The 11,157-nt window shown below is 45.6% G+C and overlaps 1 protein-coding gene across 1 annotated transcript in view; it reads left to right on the top strand.

Annotated features, from left to right (window-relative positions):
* Positions 1 to 4,818: 4,818 nt before the first annotated feature.
* LAP3 (leucine aminopeptidase 3) overlaps positions 4,819 to 11,157 on the top strand; it is a 30,276-nt gene continuing 23,937 nt past the window's right edge. Inside the window, exons 1-4 of the mRNA XM_075930682.1 lie at positions 4,819 to 5,247; positions 6,159 to 6,274; positions 6,612 to 6,666; positions 8,448 to 8,553. Of these exons, the coding sequence (XP_075786797.1) occupies positions 5,122 to 5,247; positions 6,159 to 6,274; positions 6,612 to 6,666; positions 8,448 to 8,553 (403 nt within the window). The 5' untranslated portion in view covers positions 4,819 to 5,121. The remainder of the gene's footprint in view (positions 5,248 to 6,158; positions 6,275 to 6,611; positions 6,667 to 8,447; positions 8,554 to 11,157) is intronic.

Genomic DNA, 11,157 nt, shown 5'->3' with positions numbered 1-11,157 from the left:
TGCCAGGGCTTGATAGCCTCCTGGTCAAACCAGTCAGGATCACTTGTCAGAGGCTCCAAGATCTACTGAATGGTGACCACTGCCGAAGGATACAAAGAACTTTGAAGAGGGCTAGAGACCCAAGTAAGAGCAAAAGAGTGTGTCTCTGATGTAAAGATTATGCCTTAAATAAGAGCAGCTCTTTAGGGTAAGAATCTGCATGCAATAAGTTTCTTAGTAAACAAAACTGTTATACAGTACCATCAGGCCAGTGTAAAAAATTACTACCTGGGCAGAGCAACTACTGTGCATCTCTCACTGATAAAGGAAGCTTACTTGATAAGCTTTCCCCATGTAGAACTTTTACACAGCGAAAGTGATTTATTTGGGAGTTTTGATCCCATTTTGGGGATTGTTTTCCCGGGTGCTGAGCTCTAGAATTGTGTCCAGAGCGGACATGGTTCACTGTCTGCACTGCTCTGCAGAAGGAAAGTAACCACAACTCTGCGGCTTGTCTGGGGGGAGACCAGAGGATCAGGTCCAGCAGGACAGAGTGGTGGGGCATAGGCATCAGTGACAATAGCACACTGGGGAACAATCCCAAAGGGGACTTCTGTGACCGCATCTCATCACACTATACATACATAATGCCTCCCTCCAATGGCTGATTCATGCCCTTAAATATTTTTCTTTTAGCTATGGCCCTCCCCAAAATAAATATTTCTAATTTTACCACTTAGTTGATTTTCAAATGCTATCTTGTGCTGCTATTATTTAAAAAGGTGATATAGTAGCTTGAATGAAGGATTATATGGACCCATTTTTTGGAGTGACACCAGATTAAATAACACACATCTCTGTATCTTGAAAGAATTCTGTAGCACTTAGTAATGCTGTACAGCCTATTATTTAAAAATCCTTCTTAGTATTTTAAGTGAGACAATGGCACGCTTAGGTGAAAAAAGAAAATTATGGAAATGCTAGCATTTCAAAGTGTATTTTAAATGTAGCAATTGAATTTCAGTTACACAAATTTGGAATAGGACTGTTTGCTTTAATCAGCAGCTCAAGATCTTAGATTCTTGTACTTAGCAATCACCCATTCTTCATTTCTCAAAAATTCTTCCGAATCAGTTAGCATTAAAATGTAATGCACATGAAGTCCTACTGAAATGCTAGGTTTTCTAGCATACATACTGACAAAATATGTTGATACCTCGAAAGAGGTTTCCTTCTAATTGATATTTTTACTATACCACCATCACAAATCAACTTCACAATTTATAGGGTGCATACTAGGGATGGTAAATTTAGATTGATCAACTAATTGAACAGTCGATGGAATTTGCATCGACTGCTCAATTAGTTGTCACTGCAAACCACTGAGGAATAGCTCAGTGGTTTGAGCATTGGCTGGCTAAACCTAGGGTTGTGAGCTCAATCCTTGAGGGAGCCATTTAGGGATCTGGGGCAAATATGTCAGGGATGGTGCTTGGTCCTGCCATGAGAGCAGGGGACTGGACTCAATGACCTCTCAAGGTCCTTTCCAGCTCTATGAGATAGGTATAAATGTAGGAAGAGTCCCTCTGGTTCTTGCTACATTTCAAAGGTGCAAGCACCACAGGGAGCATGGGGCCAACCTGGGCGGCTTTGCTCCTGTCCCCCTGGTTTGCTGGGGGAGGGGAGGGGTCCAGCAAGGTCCAGCAAAGCTGCTGAACCCCCCCCAGCAGACCCAAGACACCCGAGCAAAGCCGCCGCCTGGGCGGCTTTGCTCCCGGGCAAACGAGCAAAGCCACTCAGGCGGCGGCTTTGCTCTGGTGTCCCTGGTCTGCTGGGGGTTCCAGCGGCTTTGCTGGACCCCCCCCCAGCAGACCAGGGGGACAGGAGCAAAGCCGCAGAGCACGCCCACAGCGGGACAGCCCGGGCACGCTTGGGCTGTCCCGCTGCGGGCGTTGTAAGGCAGAAATGCTGAATAGAGAAAAGAACTGTGTAAATTTTAAGGCCCACTACTTGTAATGAATCTAAGTGGTATAATCTAGCGCTGTATTCTTGTCAAATGCTGGGAGGAATTGCAAATTATAAGAAAATGTGTGTAAAGAACATTAATGATGGAGAAACTGTTTAAATTGTGGTTTTCCAAAATGGAGTCCAAAACTCCATTTTGTATTTAGAACTTTGCAGAGTTGCTTTTGCAGTTGAGTATGGCATCAAATGTGCAGGTAGAATGTTTGAGTTTAAACCTTAAGCTACCTGACAGTTAACTTGGCATAAGTATGAATATGCATGAGCATTCATATCAGCCAATCAAATCATACCACACTGCAAGAGCATCTTTGTTATATCCAATCAATTTAAACCATCTGGTTAATGAATATGTATGAACCTACCATATATAAGGTGTGACCGAACGTTAGTTCGTGCTGGTTCCCGGACCTAGCTGGGGCCTGCAGCGTCGTGGGTTCGTCGGGTTAGAGCATCCTAGCCTGGGCTCTTTTCTAGGAAGAATACCTTAATGGTATTTGTCCTGTACAGCATCCCTTAGTATCGTAATGGTACTAGGTATCCTTGTGATACCGAACATCTTCATGGTGTTATAATTTTCCTCATTGGGATTATATGACGGAAGGTCATGATTCCCACCTTTTAAACTAATTTAGTCCCTTTTAGAGGTAGGCTAACGGAAGGTCAGACCTCCTCTTTCTTAGATTGGGTTTAGTTAGATTAGTAACTTAGATAGACTAGATACCGTCATCGAGTTTGTCTGGCAGGCTGCGTCGGTGGATGCATATCGGCCGTCATCGAGTTTGTCCAGCGGGCGCGTCGGGATCTAGATAGGGTTTTGTTTTTAGGATAAGGTTAGTGTAGTACAGAGTCATCCATCGCCTGATCCTGCTGCACCGAAGCGCAGGAAGAGGATCTCGAGACCAGAGGCTTCACGGAAGGTGAACCGACCGTCACCGAACTCAATCGGCACTTCGAGGGATCACCTTGGCTGTTCCTCTCCTGCGGCTTCCAATTAGCCAAAGGATTGTAGGTCGCCAAGCGACAGGATCACCCAACAAGGGACGCCTGGAAGTTCCTCCCTGAAGGCTTTCAATTAGCCCAAAGGTCGTAGGTCGCCAGCATCGCATCAATCGGCTTCAGCGCCGCTGACTCTGTTGTAGGTATAGGGACCTTGAGGGACTTCCCCTCCTGGTTCATTTAATGTAAAGAGGGGACTGCCCCCTTGTGTGTTCATTAGAGGTATTGCTGTTAAAATTTCTGTTAAACAATATAGTCCTGTGGTTTCCAGTTTTAAACCAGACTTACGTTTTAATTTACGCGCCTTATAAACTAAGATCTGACACTCTCCGGTGAATAGATACGGAGTAGGGGGTCGTTACCTTAAGTACCATCCCTTGCGGATTGGTCAAGCTGTTAAATTAACCTTCGGAAGGTTGTCCTTAAGACATCCTTTCTAATTCTGTTGATATACAGGTAACAGCGTGCTCCGCGGCTTTGCTCCTGTCCCCCTGGTTTGCTGGGGGGGGGGGTGCAACTAGTGCCCCCCCCCCAGCAGACCAGGCTTTTCTTGCCTACCCCTGGGGTAGAGCAGCTGGGGGCTGCCGGGTTGGTCCAGTAGCGCCGAAGAGCCGCGCTACTGGAGCAACCCAGCAGCACCCCAGCTGCTCTGCCCCAGGCATCCCCAAGTCAGCCACTGCTGAAACTGACCAGCGCTGACTACAGGAAGCCCGAGGCAGAGTTGCTCTGCCCCAGGCTTCCTGGAATCAGCCGCTGATCAGTTTCAGCAGCAGCTGACTTGGGGACGCCTGAGTTTCTTAAGTTGAATCTGTATGTAAGTCAGAACTGGCATCCAGATTCAGCCGCGGTTGAAACTGATCAGTTTCAGCAGCGGCTGACGCCAGTTCCGACTTACATACAGACTCAACTTAAGAACAAACCTACAGTCCCTATCTTGTACGTAACCCGGGGACTGCCTGTAGTGACTGGACTCTATAGTTGCTTACGTTTCTATCGCATGTGACTAGGTTTTGGAAGAAATCTTAATTTCTCATTTATCTTAAAGTTTCAATTAATAAAACCTTCTCTCTTTTTCTGTTCATCTCTAGATTTTACATTCTCTTCACACAGAGCCCAACCTCTCTTCCTCTTAACTCTGGCATTTGGGCAATTTCATTTAATCCTGCAAACATGTGAGTAGTGTATTGATGCAATTCATGTAGGATCAGTCAGAAATGCCAAATATAAGAATTCAAAAGACTAATCAACCAAATGACGAAACAAATCAAGACAATTTCTCATCTACCACAATCCTGTACCGCTAATTTTCAAATGAAATACAGTTTTCAAAAGAGAATGGCTTTTCACGGGACCATAAAACACCACACACATTACAGCTATCTACTTTTTTAAAAGCCCAAGCTAAGCATAACGGAGAAAAGATTGTAAGGACGTTCTTAGTGAACAGCATTGTTTACTAGATGCACCAAACCACTAGAGGGCAGCTACCCACTTCCTCACTATGCAAGATGCACGGCGTGCAAATAGGGCTACAGCCCATTTAACCCTGTAATCGCTACGTTGCTGGCTCACAAGAGCTTCTGAATGACACACAAGTTTTCACTCATCTTCCTGCCCCCCATTATTTCAGACATTTTTAAGCTTCCGAGTGATGACTCTGAAACCGTAACCACGTTCTTTCAAGGTGGTTCTAATATCGAAATGACTCCGAGCCACAGAGGCCAACCTCCAAATCCAGAGGTTCCCAAAACCTGGGGTGGTGGCAGGAAGTAACGAAGCGGGTGGGGAGCAGCTCAGATTGTCTCTGTGTCCTCAGAGCTATTCAACGCGGCAGCACAACGAAACCGAGAGCCACCCATTAGGCTCCGGGGCTGCGCCTGCCCACGGCTTTTCTGCAGGAGCAGCAACACCCTCCCGCCCCGGCAGCCCACGTGCGCCAGGAACACGCCTCTTCTAGCTTCCCCAACAAGCCAGGCGCTCGCCAGACCTTGCCCCCGGAGGGAGCCCCCCGCTCCAGCCCCCGAGCCCTCCCCGGTGGCCCGGCGTGGTGACTGGGCTCTCCTCTGTAGCGCGCGGCGGGGGCGGGACACGCTGGCCCAGCCCGGCACACGCGCGCTGGTCATGCTGCTGCCGCCGCTCAGAAGACTCGCTGGCCGCAGCCTCAGCCGGGCGCCCGGCTTCTGGCCCTGCCGGGGTCCTTCCCCCGCGCCGCGGCGCTGCAGCAGTCACAGCAGCGCGGGGCGCAAGGTAAAGGGCGCGGGGAGAGGCGGGGCGCGACCAGCTGCACACAGGCGCTGCCCAGGCCACGCGTGCAGGGCGGGCGCCCTAGGGAGCTCGCCTGCAGCTTGGGTTCATGCGTGCCCCCGGGGCGGGGCTGGCCCCCTTGTCTGTCAGGCTGGCCGCTAAATGTCATCCCCCGCCCTCGCCACTCCCTGGTTCCTGCTGCGCATGTTCGCGCTGTTACACTCACTCGGCGACTTTGCGAGTTCCCGAGCTCGGCTGCTTGCACTAGGGCTGATGAATGAGCCGCTCACACGCCCCCATCATGTGCGCAGGAGCATTGCGAGTCCTGGCGGGGGCTGTCAGAGTTAAACCTCCGTGGGATCGGGGCCAGAGTCCAGAAATACTTATTAGAGGTCATTCGGTTGGAAGCTGATCTTCCACTGTCTGCCAATGCAGAACCATCCTGCACCTGATTTTCTCTAGTTCAGCTTTTTTTGTTTCCTTCCTGATAATGTCCTGGACCTTGACCTCCACTCGCACACAATGTAACTTTTCCCTTTTTTCAAGATGTGCCTGTTCTGAGATAACGTTAATTAGTAAGAAAAATAGCCTGCATTTGGAAACTGCATTTCTAGGCATAATAGGCCAGAGTTTTAAAGGGATGTGCCTAGTAAGATTTTATAAAGCATCTACCCAGTATCTGTACTTATCAAAATACCTTTAAAATCAGCACAATGATCTGAATCATGTTACTTTTGGTCTTGGGTTGTCTTGTATCCTAATTTATCTACTCATGATTTTTTACTTTTGACTCTAGGTAAGATGAGTCCACTAAATCTTTGTTTATATAGTGTTATGATTATATTTATCAAATCTCAATATATATTTTTTAGAAAAAGAATATCTTGCATTAATGCACTTTTTTTCTCCGGAAGGGCCTTGTTTTAGGAGTCTATGCAAAAGAAAAAGAAGAAGCGGCTCCTCATTTTACTGATGCTGGAGAGACTTTTGATCGACTTGTATGTGGAAAGCTGACAGAACTATTGTCCATGTAAGTGTTTAGATCAATTTCTTACATTTTTAAAAATATTTTAAACATGGAAAATACATTTTTCGTGATTGTATGGTTGCAAACTGTAACAATCTTATGCATTGATATTCCTATTTTTCTGGCTAAACCGAATTGGGTTAAGTCAGTAATCAGATAAAGAAACCTCTAATGAAAAAACAGTCGTGATGGTGAGTCTGTAAGAGGTCCCTTTGAATCAGTTCTGAACCAGTATCCTTTTATGGAGTTAATGCGTATAGCATGAGTGGAGAATTAAACTATTACCAAAAAATTAGGAACTCCTTTTTAAAAGATTTCATGGCACCTTTTTGTGTTCTAGATCTGGGCCTCCTTTGAAGAAAGGCAAAACACGCCTATTTCATGGCTTGCATCAGGTATGAAACTTGAATTTTCATGAGTATAATGATTAGTACATTCCCTGAATTTGAGTCTTGGCATTACTCCTTATTATATGCTCATTTTGGGTGCAGCATATTATTACAGCAGAATGTTATACTTTGTCATTAAATATTGTTGTGTTTGAATATAATGTGCTGCTATACTGTGGTTTTTGTAAGATTTCAAAGAAATAGTCTAACAGTGTCATGGAACGATTCCCATAGATTTCACTGGAGTTTAGATCAGGTCCCAAAATCCCAATTCAGTAGCATGTGGAACTGCCATTAAATTAAGCAGGGATTTCTTGCATGAAAAAACTGTAGAATTGGCCCTGTGCAATTTTCTCCCCAAGAGCATGAGAGAAAAGAAGAAGACAGTTTAAATCACTGTGGGTTGTAGCTGTTCTGAAAAGTGTGTAGTCAGTTGTGAGCTAGATTTTGCATGGTACAACAGTTTGAAATCAAATTATTATAAATAGAAAGAGCATAGCTTTTGTAACTGAAGTGTGAGGCAACCTCAAGTTGAATGTTTTCTTCATCCCACACAAGAGAAACAGAGATCCCTCCACCTTTATATCTTTGTGGATAAAAACACATTACATTTTAGCTATTTCTTTCACCTCTGTTTTTTCTCAGTCTCCCATAGCTCTAGATACGCTCTCCTTTCTCCTCTCCCATTCCTGACTGTTACACTAAACTGATTGCAACTTTCTTGTTTCCTTGTAAGTACTGCTGTTTGTAGGTTGCCATAGCAGCACTAGAAAGAGTTTTCAGCAGTGGTAAGCTGGGGAAAGGCATAGTGCCCTCTTTGGGGACTTTTTCTTGCTCTCTGTGGGGATCTAAAAAAGGGCATATATGTGCAGAGAATCAGTTAGCCACTGGCCTGCTGCCTTTGAATTGTGAAGCAGCCCTTGCTCAGGATGGGAGGCATCGTTCTATGCTGTGTGAACTAGGAGGTGGGGACAGGCTGTAAAGTGCACAAAGCTTGATATGGTATAGTGAATACAAAGCCAATAAGAACAGTCCTATTACTTGGATTGCTTTTGGGACAGACACCAGCTTTTCTCTGTGTGTGTGTGTGTCTGTCTGTCTATTTGTCTGTCGACAGGGCTTAGCACAATGGGACCTTGGCTGGGCCCTCTAAGCATCACAATAATGCAAATAAATATTAACAATTAGATAATATTGAAGTTGTCCATCTACTTATGCTAGGGATGTAAAAAGTTAACCTGTTAACTGGTAGGAGCTGGAGCAACTCCATGGAGGGCCTGGCTACCCCCTTTCCCTGCCATAACCCCTGGCTGCAGGTTACACGCTGGCTCCCTGGGAGCTGGCAGCAAAACCTCCTCCCCAGGAGTGGGGCCAGCAGCAACCCCTGCCATTTCTGCACGAAGGGAGGTGGCTTTGCTGTGGCAGCGATTCTTCCTCCCCAGGAGCCGGCCCTGCTCCTTGGGAGGCTTTGCTGCACGCTCTGCAATATAAAGCTTATTTAAGGTTTATATTGCAGGGCCCAACAGCTGTGTAACCGGTAACTGCTTTGATTTTTAGCGGTTACACGGTTACATTTTTAACTGCATTTTTACATCCCTAGTTTATGCAAATATGCAGAGGTAGAGAGGAGATTGTTATGATAATGACATGCTGACGATAATACATATGTTTTCATTTTATGTATGACTTCATTTAAAAAGGATGCTCTTTATCATTCATATATTAATCTTCAACCATAGCTATCAAAGTGAACAAATTAAATCCACTTGTGTGTTGATTTTGCACAGGATTTTCCGAGTGTTGTAGTTGTCGGTTTGGGTAAGAAGGCTACTGGAGTAAATGATCAAGAAAATTGGAATGAGGACAAAGAAAATATTCGGACAGCTGTTGCAGGTTAACTTGTTTTCATTTAATATTTGTTCCTGTTGCAAGTATTTGATCTATTGAAGCCCTGCTGTAATGTGATACATTCCGTTTTTGGTGATGCACATGAGCTTAAATGAAACAGACCATAACACATTCTGTTTTAAATCGTAAGACCTAATACATGGCTTCGAAAATTCACTTACCACTAACAAGTAGAAAGGTTTCCCTGGTGATAAAAGGGCCATCCTCTTTAATTTTTGCAGAATATAATTTTTCCATATTTTTTTAAATCTCCCTACTTCCTTCCCCTGTCATAAACAAACATAAAACACAACACAATACCTCCAGTCTTATCGTTATAGAGATAACCTTACAAATAAGAATAGATGCAGTCTTCCTGTGTCTGCAAACACACAACTCCAGTATGCATCTGATGAAGTGGGTCTTTGCCCATGAAAGCTTATGCTTCAATTCATCTGTTAGTCTATAAGGTGCCACAGGACTCCTTGTCGCAACTCCAGTAACTGTTTCTCGTAGCTTTCCCAAATAGTGTGAAATTGAAAAACTCTGTCACTTCCACTTCCTCCTGAGAATTAGTGAAATTGACAAGATTATAACCATACTCACTTTGCCTATAACCAGGGCTCACCGAGCAGCGGCGAGCCCTGCTCACCAGCTGTGTGGTTCTGTGCTCTGTACATGCGCAGATTGCTCTGCGCCGGCTCTTCCGGGGTGTAATCTACTCACCAGAGGTGAGTAGATTACATTGTTTGTCAAGCCCTGCCTATAACCTGTGCACATATGACAATTTTAAATATTTCCTGCTGATGGTTAGATGGTAATTAAGACTTTTATTTCCCTGACAAGAAAGCATGAAATATTATGCATTTCTTCATTATAGATGCATTAACAGGTGTGTTGTGAGCAAGACACGAGAAGTCATTTTTCCACTCTACTCTGTGCTGGTTAGGCCTCAGTTGGAGTATTGTGTCCAGTTCTGGGCATTTCAAGAAAGATGTGGAGAAACTGGAGAAGGTCCAGAGAAGAGCAACGAGAATGATTAAAGGTCTAGAGAACATGACCTATGAAGGAAGGCTGAAAGAATTGGGTTTGTTTAGTTTAGAAAAGAGAAGATTAAGGGGGAATATGATAGCAGTTTTCAGGTATCTAAAAGGGTGTCATAAGGAGGAGGGAGAAAACTTGTTCATCTTGGCCTCTGAGGATAGAACAAGAAGCAATGGGCTTAAACTGCAGCAAAGGAGGTTTAGGTTGGACATTAGGAAAAAGTTCCTAACTGTCAGGGTAGTCAAACACTGGACTAAATTGCCCAGGGAGGTTGTGGAATCTCCATCTCTGGAGATATTTAAGAGTAGGTTAGATAAATGTCTATCAGGGATGGTCTAGACCAGTGGTCCCCAACACGGTGCCCGTGGGTGCCATGGCACCCGCAGGGGCATTTGTGTGTGCCTGCCAAGTGCTCGGGGCTGGCCTGGCCCCGGGCACGTGGCGCATGCATGTTGCCGGAGCCGGCCCCGGGCGCATGGTGAGCGCCGGCCCTGGGAGCGCCGCAGATTGGCCGCCCGCACTCTGGGCGCGCGGCGCATGGGGGAGCGCCGGGCATGTGGCGCTTGGGGGGGGGCGCCGGCCCCGGTCGTGCGGGCCTTGGAGGGGGGCCCCGCCCCCGGGCACGCGGCTATGGGGGGGGCCCTGCCCCCTGCCCCCGGGTGTGCAAGTGTCCCCGCCCTCTAGCGCCCGGCAGGCGAACGACCATGCTCCCTGGGCCCGGCAGCCTCAAATGGTTGGGGACCACTGGTCTAGACAGTATTTGGTCCTGCCATGAGGGCAGGGGACTGGACTCAAAGACCTCTTGAGGTCCCTTCCAGTCCTAGTATTCTATGATTCTATGATTCATAGAACAGGAAAAGACCTCAAGAGATCACTTAGTCCAGTCTCTGCACTCATAGAAGAATTAAATATTATCTAGACCAGTCATAACAGGTGTTTGTCTAACCTGCCCTTAAAAATTTCCTGTAACAGAGATTCTACAACCTCCCTTAGGCAATTTATTCCCATGCTTAATTACCTTGATGATTTATCCAAATGTCCAGTCTCAACTGCTGTTGATGCAATTTAAGCTCATTGCTTCTAGTCCTATCCTCAGAGGTTAACGAGAACACTTTTTCTCCCACCTCCTTGTAAAAACCCTTTTTGTACTTGAAAATTGTTATGATGGTTCCCCTCAGTCTTCTCTTCTCCAGACTAAAAAAGCTATTTTTCAGTCTTTCCTCACAGATCATGTTTTCAAGACCTTTTAATCATTTTTGTTGCTCATCTCTGTACTTTTTCCAATTTGTCCACATCTTTCCTGAAATGTGACTCCCAGAACTGGACATACTACTCCAGTTTAAGCCTAATCAGTGTGGAGTAATAGATGCAAGAATGATGTTTACTTTTTTTAACAGAGTTATGCCTGTTGGTTCATATTTTAGCATGTGATCTACTATGACCCTCCAGATCTCTTTCCTCCATATTCCTTCCCAGGTAATCATTTCCCATTTTGCATGTGTGAAACTGATAGTTCCTTCTTAAGTGAGTACTTTGCATCTGTCCATATTGAATTTCATCCTGCTT

The sequence above is a fragment of the Pelodiscus sinensis genome, chromosome 5 (genome assembly GCF_049634645.1).
Source record: "Pelodiscus sinensis isolate JC-2024 chromosome 5, ASM4963464v1, whole genome shotgun sequence".
NCBI lineage: Eukaryota > Metazoa > Chordata > Testudines > Trionychidae > Pelodiscus > Pelodiscus sinensis.
The sequence above is the reverse complement of the archived record's forward strand: the minus strand, read 5'-3'. Positions and strand labels throughout refer to the sequence as shown.